This window comes from Polypterus senegalus, chromosome 6, assembly GCF_016835505.1.
Source record: "Polypterus senegalus isolate Bchr_013 chromosome 6, ASM1683550v1, whole genome shotgun sequence".
NCBI classification, from domain to species: domain Eukaryota; kingdom Metazoa; phylum Chordata; class Cladistia; order Polypteriformes; family Polypteridae; genus Polypterus; species Polypterus senegalus.
The window spans coordinates 25,890,920-25,902,938 of NC_053159.1; the positions used below are offsets into that span (position 1 = coordinate 25,890,920).

At 37.4% G+C, this 12,019-nt stretch overlaps 1 protein-coding gene across 2 annotated transcripts in view; it reads right to left on the reverse strand.

Annotated features, from left to right (window-relative positions):
* Window positions 1–2,084: 2,084 nt before the first annotated feature.
* The window catches only part of ube4b (ubiquitination factor E4B, UFD2 homolog (S. cerevisiae)), a 96,162-nt gene continuing 86,227 nt past the window's right edge, over window positions 2,085–12,019 (reverse strand). For both annotated transcript variants that reach the window (XM_039755644.1, XM_039755645.1), the window contains 3 exons: window positions 9,583–9,757; window positions 9,038–9,184; window positions 2,085–3,410 (listed from right to left, as the gene is read on the reverse strand). In XM_039755644.1, coding sequence (XP_039611578.1) covers window positions 3,358–3,410; window positions 9,038–9,184; window positions 9,583–9,757 — 375 coding nt within the window. In that variant the 3' untranslated portion in view covers window positions 2,085–3,357. The remainder of the gene's footprint in view (window positions 3,411–9,037; window positions 9,185–9,582; window positions 9,758–12,019) is intronic.

Genomic DNA, 12,019 nt, shown 5'->3' on the forward strand with positions numbered 1-12,019 from the left:
TTACTCTGATAAAATGACACACCACTAGTCTTATTGAGGAACATTTCCAGAAAATAACCTGAGGCATAGGAAAGGATAAGAATATTGCTTTAAAAATGGGTTTTCATACCCATAAACATGACAGGCATGGGAAAACAAAAAGTGATACCGTAATCAAAAAATTGCTAAAATCGACATCTCTTAACTAAAAGAAGGCTGAAGAGCATAATATTACATTTATATAGTAGGATCTCGGATAGATCTATTGGGGACAGAGTGATAACACAGCATAAGGGACAAAGAAATGGCCAAATACAAAAAAGAATTATATTTGATTTTTTCTTTATGTTGTTAGATTTGTATTCATTTTGAGTGAGGTTGGTAGAGACACACAAACCTACTACGAATTTCCCCAGCGTTCGTCTCATGCTTAGCACTTTGAGTTGTGTTTACTATGATCTGCTGCATTTAAAATAGTGTCAAAAAATAAACCAATAATAGGCTCATTTTGATTACGCATTTGGCCCCAGCATGTTCTCAGTAAGGGGCTGGCGGTTAAATGGATCTGTGGAGGAGTTCAGCAAATGTCTTAATATGACTGAGCGATCCATGATATTTCCAGAGGGTAGCCTCACTGGGTCAGGTCACTCGATAAAAGTCCATTATGATCCAGTACAATTATAAAATTAAACCCTTTTTTGGGCAAAGATGGTATAAAATCGATCTTGGTTTTTGTCTCCCTCTTCACCTTTTATGTCTGACTTGACAGCAGGGATGAAGCCCATACCTAACAACAATTTCATCCATGACACACAGATGACTGTGCTGGGAGAAAAATCTATGCAGTATCTCAGACAGGGCATATAGTAAGCCCCTTCCTCATCTGTACCAGGCTTTTCATTCTAATCCCTGTGCCACTGCTTCATGGAACTAAATTAATAAGCAAACAGATTCAAATTTTGTTTGTTACCCACATTTTATCATAATTTTGCACTGTACACTATAAGATTTTCCAAATTAGGTAAACTTCTAAATTCAGCTATAGCTCTTCTTCAATTGAGAAATCACTGTTACTTTTGGGAGTATGAAGAGAGAACATCATAATTGAGGCCTTAATTTAAAAATTACACACAAGCACAGTGTAAATATTTTTGCCAGCAAAGGGCAACTCGCATTAGAGAAGTCATATAAAGAATCCTGAACATTGTTTTCCCTTAAAAGAAATGTCCACTTCAGTAAACATGTTAACCTTATTGGTTTTGCTGTTTATTGTAAAAAAAATATGCATAAAGATACACTACTGTTGTCTTTTTCAATGAACTGTGATAGCCTAATAAAAAAGAAAACTGCATTATCCAACTTGAGATATCTTTTTGTGAGAAGTTATGTAGTGGATGCTTTACATGAAAAGTGACAAACAGGCTCCTTAGCATTTGTTATAGTATTCTTCAATTAGCACACTACAACTTGCAATAGTTTCCGCATATTAACAGGGCTTTGCAGCAACATCTTAGAACAATTGTTTACAGTTCATCTGCTTTTATAAAGTTATTGTGTCTAAAAAGAGCCTAAAGCAGGAGTCTCCTAACAAAAATCCTGTTACCCACAGAGCTCCAGAACACCCTATTAAGTGCAGTGTTACATGGACACCGACCCACACCAACTTGTCTGATGGAGAAAAAGTAATTACTTATCTTGAGTCTTAGAGAAGTGCGGGATGGTGTGTGCATTGACTGCTCTGGGATTCTGGGAGCTTAAAGTTGCTTGAAATCTACCGGTTGACTTAGACACACATGATCCTGTGCAAAACAAAATATTAAGCAATAAACTGTTTCAAGAACACACAAGGAATTAGACGCCACATAGTCAACATTCCCTGGCTACAAAACAGCTCAATGACAAAGAAAAAATATTGGATTTACATCAGCTGCAAAAGAGAAGTCTTAGAAATTGATCTGAGAGGTTAGGTGAATTGAAATAGCTAAGTACATAATAATAACTCATCCCCGCCCCCAACTCCAACACAGAAATTAGTCATAAAAATAAAAAAAAATAAAAAAATTTAATGCACAAATAATCCATTCTGAAGTAAAAGTAAACAGTCATTTCTGGTATATGAATGAGCATCACTGTTTATTGGAATTTAAAATCTGGTGTCACAGAACAAAGTCTGTGCTGAAGGACAAGCTTTATACAGTACATTTGTACTCTTAAAATACTAAGATTACATTTTTTGTTTGTAGCTTCCTTATAGTAAACAAGAACATTCAAGGCTTAAGATCAAAGCCTTAATAAAATAGAAAAATAAAACTAACAAAAAGGGATAATTAATAGTTTCAGTGTCTTGATTTGTAGGACTTTCACAGCTAAACAACCATGACTGTCCTGCTGCATGGAGACAAAGCATTTCTCACAATGCAAAGGAAGCAGCAGCAGTGAAAACACGTCTGAGAGTGTACCTTTAAAAGCGGCCATACAAATATTGGCTTCTGAAAGATTTAACACCCAAACTTCAGCCAGATCACAGATGACAAAGGTAGCTCCAGGGGAAGCTACCAAACAACCATCACTTTAAAAATTATTACTGTACTTTTGTCTTCACCATTAAGCAAACAGATTAAAACAAAAGAAAAAAGAAAGCCAGCTCAAGACATCTTCAAGAAGTTGAAAGTAAAAACTGCAGAGATTATGCTGCTGAAATTAAGGAAATCCTCAGTACGTGGCAATATCCCAAACACAGAAATGCTGTGGCACTGACCAATCGTTTACAATACCAGCATACTGCATACATTCAGCCCAATTTCTTCTTCAGCTAGGACAACTATAGTGGTCTTGTTCACTTTGGTTTAAGTAACACTACAGTAGTGTAGTTGGAGAACAAGGTTTCTGGCTAGCATTTATTCAGGGTGGAGGCAGCACCCGGTGGGACAGAGATCCTGCCCATTAACCTTTTCTTAAAATACAGCAATATATCAAGAAGTTGAATGCGTTGCTGTATATACAGCATTTAGATCTCTACGAGACTACGAAAAAGGAAACCTCAGAACAAAGTTAACAACATTCAGTCCCAAATTAACACCCCAAACTTTTGCATGTTATTAAACTTTTAAATATATCTGTGTATATATTTATATATATACAAAATCATAAACAACAATTTTCCAAAGTCCGTACTTTATTCTTGATCGCTTGAAGTACTAAAAACCTTGATGGCCTCAGTCCAACCAAACCCCCAAAACCTCCCCCCTCCCCCCACACAACCCTGCAAAAATCTAAAAACAATATAGGATGGCATGAGCCTATCGTATCACAAATCCTCATCTGATATTCTTGGGCTTCCAATGGCAAGCAGTTCTTAATCTGACAACAGTTTGAAGCTCACTGTCGCTTTTCTCTCATCCATGCATGTATTCTTTCTTTAAGCTCAGGAACTGTTACAAAAAAGAAACAAAAAAAAAATCATTAGCTAAAATATCTAAATTACCTACCTCTATTAAAAATACTATACACACACACACACATACATACATACATATACTTTTTTTTGTTATTTGAATGGTGAAAACTACTTTGTAAATTAAGCTATGTTTCAGGTAAATACATTACAGAAAAAACAGAATAATATAATAGCTTGTAATTATGAGAAGCATTTTATTTTTTACTAGACATTAAGCCCGTTACAATATCGGACGCTAGAACAGAAGGGCATAAACATTAGTAGGAACAGTCTATATTAAATGGCAAGGGAACTTGACCTCATTCTGTTTCTTGTCTTAATTTTTTTTTGTCAAAAATATTTTTGCAAGAAACCTAAAGTAAAATAATAATAAAAAATAAAATAGAAACATATATGACAATACAGTAAGTATAATTAATATTGCCTTAGTGTAATTCTTTGTAACAATCTGTAATACATAATATCTGAAGAAGATATTTAGGAAATATTTTCTATTTTTTTACCTCATGAAATTTTTCTATAAAATTTCATTATAGACAACATTTCTTGCAAATATTCTGTCTGAGTTTGGCAACAGTTTGCCTTGATCAGGACCATCTACAACCTTGATAACATCATCTGGAAAACTTCTCTTGATAATGCAACATATAACTGACCATGGCTGAATACTGGTTCTGGCAAGTAAATGACAACTTTTTGTAAAGTTTGCTCTTCTGAGTCTTTCTCTTTTAGCGTTTTTCTGACGCTCATTTTCTTTTTCTTCAATTAATCTATTTGCTCGTATTTTTCTTTGTCTTTCAGCCTTTTTTTTGTTGATGTTCACTTGTTGAGCTGACCGTTCTTCCAGGAGATGTTGCTTACATAGGATTTGATTGTCTGTGTCATTTGTCCTACTTGACGTGTCCTTTTTTTTTTTGGGTGACATGGTGTTAGTAGATATGTCCGTAATATTTTACACTAATACTGGCTTGTATGTGGCTCTAATATGCGTCAGTGTATTGTGTGCAGGGATCCTGACAGAAAAAAAAATTTGGGAGCCATTGGCTCCTAAACCCAAAATATTTAGGAGCCAAATGCTTTTTTTGGGGCGCCATAATCTATAAACGCATGCTAAATGTGAAATAAACAAATATTTCCTGGTATTGTTTGTTTCTTCGGTCTACCTCACAATGCCTTTCCTTTCTCCTATCTGAGCTATTTGACCTGCCTACTAGTGTCCTCTGCAAGGTCTTATAATAACAATAATAATAACAGAAGAATAATTGACACATAAATGTGAACAGTGCAAATGTTTACTAATAAGCAATACTTCAAGTCCAGAGTCTTATACACAACATGTGTAAGGAACACTACAAATACAAACATTGAAAATGTCTTACACATAATAGCACAAGAATTAACACAATAACAAACATTATAAACAATCATTTCTGAAATAAACATTTCGCAATGAGTGTACAAATATAAAGAAATTAATTACTCTTCAAATTCACTGTCACTAACCATTACAATGTCAGCATCATTAGGCCAGCCAGTATACTTTGGTCTGCGCTTTCTTTTGCTGGCTGACAACCAGCGCTTTACACTGGGCTCTGGGCCAAAAAGTTCAAGTGTAGAGCCCTTTGAACTGATCCTTACCAAGTCTTCCAGTGTTTCTACACTTAGGGAGTTGCTCACTTTTGATTTTATTATGTTTTGTGCTGAAAATCCTCGCTCGCACTGAGCTGCAGATATCGGAAGCACCAGCATTATTTCGACTAAGTGAAGCAGATTTTTTAAAATCTGTATAGAACGGCTCCTTGCTCAGCATCACTGTCCATAGGTTACCGTAAGTCTTATCCATAAACTGACCCTTCACTAATATTTTCAACATTAGCCATTCCTTCTGCACAGCTGTGACATCACAGCCATTGTTTGATAAGCGCTCCCTGTACCATTTAACAAGTGTGTCTGTCTCACACTTGCCATAGCTATCAATGTCCTCTGGCCATGCATCATGAAAAAAACACTGATAATGACTTGATTTCTGATCCTTTTGAATGTCCCTGCTGTGTAACACTTGACATCATGTTTGCAAACCTGATCTCCAATTCTTTAACAGTAATGTCAACTGTTTTTTCAATTGCGGCCTTTAGATCACTACTGAATGTGGCCTGATTTTGGGGGCCTTTCAATTTAACATTTTGGAAGGTTATGACTGTGTGGCTACTTGCAGCCATCTCACTCCTGCTTGTTGATGGCCCTTCCTGTTGCACTGAACCTTCAGGCTGAGAACCTACAGTATGTGCTGTAAGAATTCCTGCAGCTTCCCTTCTCTCAAAGCATTTCCCTTCAATCGTTTAATTGTTACCAAACAGCCCACAACTGCAGCAACTGCCTGAGGAAGTATATGAGAATTGTTTTGAAGTGTAAGGCTCAGCTTTGAGACCTCTGAAAAAGGTCATGTAAAAAGTGACAAAAGGCAACGAAAGACAGGCTTTCCATTTGCTGAACAATGTGTTTGGCTCTTCCCTTTATGTCTATGTTTTTGGACATGACTGCAAGGTGCTCCATATGAGGATGACCAGCAGTGTACTGCCCATGACCTGTTTCACAGTTTGAATGGAGAAAAACTGAGAGTGCCGATAAATGTGTGGCAACCAGCGCTGAGTTTTTACTGCTGATGGGTTTTGTACTGTGCATCCTAACTCTGCTCCTATAGCCTTCAGCTCCCGCTTGCTTTTGGGACTGAAATGATACGTTTTCCACACTAGTTGTAGAAGGTCAAACTTTTTCAATCATTGGCACTGACCTTTGTGTGTTTAGTCTTGCCACTTCCAGCCGATGGGGTAGACAGTGGAAAGACAGAGCCTATCTCTTTTCTAAAAAGTGCCCCTATTCCCCTTGTTGCACCGATATTCACGCTTGCACCATCTGCTCCAAAAGCACTCATTTTATGTATCCACCAATTTGGGTTGGTTGGGTCGGCATTCTGAAGCAGTGATTTAATGGGTGTTTTGAATACCTTCTGCATGACCATAATCAATCTCAGCCAGACCTACTAAATGAGTCTTAGGTGTTTCATCAGATACAGTACATACCTAGAGTATGTGATGACATTGTCTTTCCCTTAGACATCTGTTCCACAATCAGTTATAACAGAGATGTAGCTTACCTTTAAAGCTTCTTCCAGCACATTACTTTTTAATTCATCTGCAATGCAACCTACAAACTCTGAACATGCTGTATCATTATCATGTTTTTGACACATCCATGCCATTCTTCTTCATCAGCACAATTTGAGATTTAAACTTTGTGAACGGTATTTCTTCCATTGCAATCATATATGCTGCATTGAATTTTATTTTTAATTCTTTCATCACATTTTCTGTCACTTTCTCACAAGCACGTTGCACTGCCTTTGCTATGGGGGTGTCACGAGGAGCAGACCTAGCGATTACAGTCTCTGGCATTCTTGTGTTTCTTACTTTCACCATGCTTTTTCACAGTTTCCTTTTTAAAATGGCTCCTAGCACAAATTAATTCTGTTTTACCAGCAATTTCTTGTCCAGCTTGTGCACAAAAGCTGCAATACATCTTTCCTTTGTCATACGGCAACCAAGCGAACTCCTGTAACCAAGCCGCTTTAAACTGTCTTACAGGCGTCAGAGCCGCGGGCGCAGAAGACTTTGCTAACAGGACGGAGTGGTCATCCTTTAATAACTGTACATTTCCGGACGCCGGTGACTGTACCTCAGATAATAAGTAGACAAGGCAGGATTTGGACAAGTGGGCATTGAGAAAAAGTCGAAAATTTTTCGTTTGGCAAATTTGCATGTTACATGGAAACTTAGAACATGTCGTGTGTTACGTGGAAAGTCAGGATGGAATTCGAGGAGTACTTGTGGCCCAATTCTCTTTTATTTCAGATCTCTATCCGCAGCAGTTAGCGAGATGACTTTTGAAGCAGAGTGGGAGTGTCAGATGATGCCTCGCTTCGGTTTGGCTTTAATCACGTGATAGTGTAATAGGAAAGGCAGACGTGGCCTGAGAGTGTTCGCACATAATTGAAAGCCGTTTCTGCTGCTTTAAATTTAAAACGTTTCTTAGATTGAGAGAGAGAAAGTCGCCACCAGCGACTGGAATGAAAAAACTAGTCGCAAAATAGAAAATCAAGTCGCATTGGCGACCATTTTAGTCACCATCTGGAGCCCTGGTGTGCCTTTAATTTTCTCTCGCAGTAATACTGGTTTGTATCTCCGTAAAATGCCTGTAATTTTCTCTGACAGTAATACTGGCTTTGATGTCCGTAATATGACTTTAATTTTCTGTCACAACAGTGGGCAATCAGCAAAGTGTCCCCAGCAACTGATTTAATGTGTGGCGTGTAGCTGATAATCGTGACTGTGTAGTCTCACCAGCAAGTACTGTGCAGTTCCCAAGCAAGTATTTTAATCTGTGCTGGCATGTAGCTGATTACTGTATGTGTGGAGTCTCCCCAGCAACAGATTTTATGTGCGTGGCCGCGACTACCTAATCAACACTCTCCCCAGCAATGATGTCTTTTATTTGCTTATCATGTGCTGCTGCAGCTAGGCCATTCATTGTGTGCCCAGCTTCCAGTGTATGTGCGTCCATGATGTCGTGCGCATAGGCAGGGTGAGATGTGCGTCGCGGCCCCGCACATGCACACTTCACCAGAAGACACACACACGGACACCTGGATGCACACAGGGCTTTTATTAAAGAGACTAAGCCTGTGGTTTATAGTTTAATTAAAAATATAATAAAGTTAGCACTTTATACAGAACATAAAAATGTTTTTGAAAGGGATTAACAAAATATTGGTATCGGGATCAGCCAATTCTGTAACATAAAATTGGTGACTGGTATTGGCCCTGTAAAAACCTGATCACTGAATCCCTAGCAAGATATTGATATTTTGAGGAAAATATTAGCTGTAATGACTCCTGCAAAAACAAAGAGTGAAAATACATTTTCAAATTATTTTTAATAGAATGGAAAATAAAAGATTGGAAAATAAAAGCCCTGCAGAAGTCATGACTATAGATATCCTGGTAACTAATAAAAAGGAGCCAGTAATGATTTTTTCTTAATACTTTACTCTGATAAATGACACACCACTAGTCTTGGCTGGAGGAACATTTCCAGAAAATAATTCCAGGCATAGGGAAAGGATAAGAATGTTGTGTTTAGAAAATGGGTTTTCATACCCATAAACATGACAGGCATGGGAAAACAAAAGTATACTGCATCAAAAAAATTGCTAAAATCGATTACCCTTAACTAAAAGAAGGCTGAAGAGCATAATATTACATTACATAGTAGGATCCTTGATGATTCATTCAGACAGAGTGATAACACAGCATAAGTGACAAAGAAATGGCCAAATACAAAAAAAAAGAATTATATTTGATTTTTTTTCCTTTATGTTGTTAGATTTGTATTCATTTTGAGGAGGTTATAGAGACACACAAACCTACTACGAATTTCCCCATGTCTGTCTCATGCTTAGCACTTTGAGCTGTGTTTACCATGATCTGCTGCATTTAAAATAGTGTCAAAAATAAACTAATAATAGGCTCTGTTTTGATTACGTACTTGGCTCCAGCATGTTCTCAGTAAGGGGCTGGCGGTTAAATGGATCTGTGGAGGAGTTCAGCAAATGTCTTAATATGACTGAGCGATCCATGATATTTCCAGAGGGTAGCCTCACTGGGTCAGTCATCAAGGTGTCCATTAAGGGATCTGTAATAAATTACAAAATTAAACTTTAACAGCCTGCTTCAGCAGTCCTCTACATAAGGTCCTGTAATTTCCAATATTATCAGTACAGTAGCATAACACCTGACATTAACTAGATGGGGAAAAAAAAGAAAAAAAAAAAAAAACTTAAAGAAATACTTTACAGATCCTAAAAATGTTTTTATTCATCTCCTGAGGTTAAAAAAGCACATTTCAGGAAGTCTATTTCTGAGCATACAGTAGATTGAAAATTTTGAATTTACACACTAAATGGTCAGCTTTAATAACCAACGAAATGAATTACAAAAACTTTTAGAAAATATAATACTGCAAGGTCAATAAACTTTTTTATGGTTCATCCACATCAGCAGATCTATGAAGGGTAGTCACTTAGCACTTGCCTTTAAACTCATCAGGGGCATCACTGTAATCAATCTCTGACTGAGAATTCTTGGCTACAATCTCTTCAACCTTTTCAGACAGAAGTTTGAATTTTTCAATTGCTATTGTTGACTTTATCCCAGCCTTCTTCATTTTAGAGATGACTTCCTCAAAGAGCTCTCTGCTATATGACCTCTTAAAGATTAAGAAAATAAGGTTGAGCATTATAAAACATTAAAACAAACAGAAACACAAACACAACATAAAAAGCTTTGAAAGAGCAGTACTAATCACTTCAATGCTTTAACTACCTTTTATCAAATATATTACACACAGAAAAGTCAGGCTTCAGTAAAATTTCTCTAAAGCAAAATGTTCCTGCAGCACCATTTAAAATCCAAAACATAGTACAAGAAATTGTATCAAACAGCACTGATCAATACCTTAAGCTTGTGATTAGTGGGTGGGCCCATTCAGTGGACAATTTCTCCTACATTTGCACAGGGTTGTGGAGCTACAACTGTAATATGGTTTAAATATAACAGGGCATATCACATGATTCAAGTTATAAAACAAACTAGAAATGCAAATGAACTTATGGAGTTAGACTGAGAGCCAATGCAGCTCCAGGGTATAAGTGACTGAGCACCACTGTAGCTCCAAGTTATAAGTATGTTACACACATATTAAACACACTTGCTGGACTGTTTTTTAAAATCCTGTTCTTACAGATACCCTTACTCACTTCACTGGAAAATTGTATTTGTTAACAACAATGAAACCAATGCAAAATAAAGGAACTTATTTTAAGAATATGAGGTAAAACAAAATACATGAGGAAAAACACTACAAACAAATTGAGAGAAAAATTGAACCACACATCTAAATACTTAACTGAACAATTCATGTTGCTACATTATCTGAAATCTCTCCGAAAAAGTCTAAATGTAACATCCATTCTTATGTTGGTACTAGCTGTATTACCTGGCTTTGCCAGGGAAATTTCCAGAGACGATGGTGATAAATCTGCCTTTGTATTTTAAAATCTGGCATTAAACAGCCTTTGATTTTCTTTTTCTGCACCAAATGATGTAATTTGAAACACACCATACAAAAACAGAATGTAGCAACTTAGTCAGTCAGTTAATATCTACCAGCACAATGGGCATGATGGAGAGAAGGTTGGCCAAGATATTCCTGATGTGACGGCCAGCTCTCTGAAAAGTGACAACACGTAGCTAACCAACAAAAACCAAACAAAAACACAAAAAAAAATCATCAGCGCAAACATGTAGCATTGGCCCTCTTAAAAGGGAACCAAAATAGAGTCTATATATTCGTCACTTCTGAGGTTTATTATGTTAGTTACATCAACCACATGACAATGTAGCGACTCTGCAATGATTACCCATGCATGTGGTACTGATACAGAATAAAAATGTGATGCAACAAACTACAGCATGTAAGCAGGTGGCTTGAACCAATGCCAGACTCCATGTATAGGAGCACAGAGATACCAGACTTGCTCGATGACGGATGAGAGAGAAGAAGGGGTGTGGTGAAGAGGAAGACACAAGGGTGTCAGCATGGCCCAGGTGAATGTTGTAAATGAGAATGAATGCAGAAAAAGTCTTGATTTTAGTTCACCAAGTATAACAGCCCTTCCAACGAGAGAAACAGCAACCAACACAGTTCAGTGAAGGTGGTTCCCATGGTCAGACCAGTGGAAAAGACTGAACATAGTTCAGTTCATTATTTACTCTGAACCAATTCTATTCCCTTACCATCCTTGCCGCCATCGTTTTGAACCTCTCACCTTAATAAACAATTTTTTTCTCTTGGTTTAAACTGTATTCTCTGTGTTCTCCTTTCCTTTCTTTACCCACAAAGGAGCAGATACTGGTCCTGCTGCTGGTTTGATGCCCTTCTACAGCCCTGTCCAGCTCTCTGCATGTAACAGCCCATCTCCTAGTATCTTCTCCATGTTGTTGAGACAGTGCTGGGAGACACAGCAAACCTTCTTGCGATAGCATGTATGGATGTGCTATCCTAAAAGAGCTGGACTGCCTATGCAACCAGAATTGGCTGCAGGTACCACCTTATGCTTCTACTAGTGACAAGGTCACTAGCAAAATGCTAAACTAGAGAAGAATCAGCCAGAAAGGATTAGTAGACAGTAATTTTCTGTGGTCTCCAACTGCAAAATCTTTCCCATTTTGGGTATTGCCTTGCTGTTGCCTCTCCAGTGCACCTGTTGGCACTTTCATTCGCACCAAGCAAGTGAACTTAATTCACAATCACTTATTCTTCCTAGCTGGACAGTTTGATATCCCTGAAGCTTAACTGACTTGATGTTAGACTGTGATGATTTTTTTGAGCTGTGTGTATGAGTATAAATATTTATATGTATTAAAACCAACAAGCATTGGTTAAGCTGGAAGTATCTTTATTTGTCCG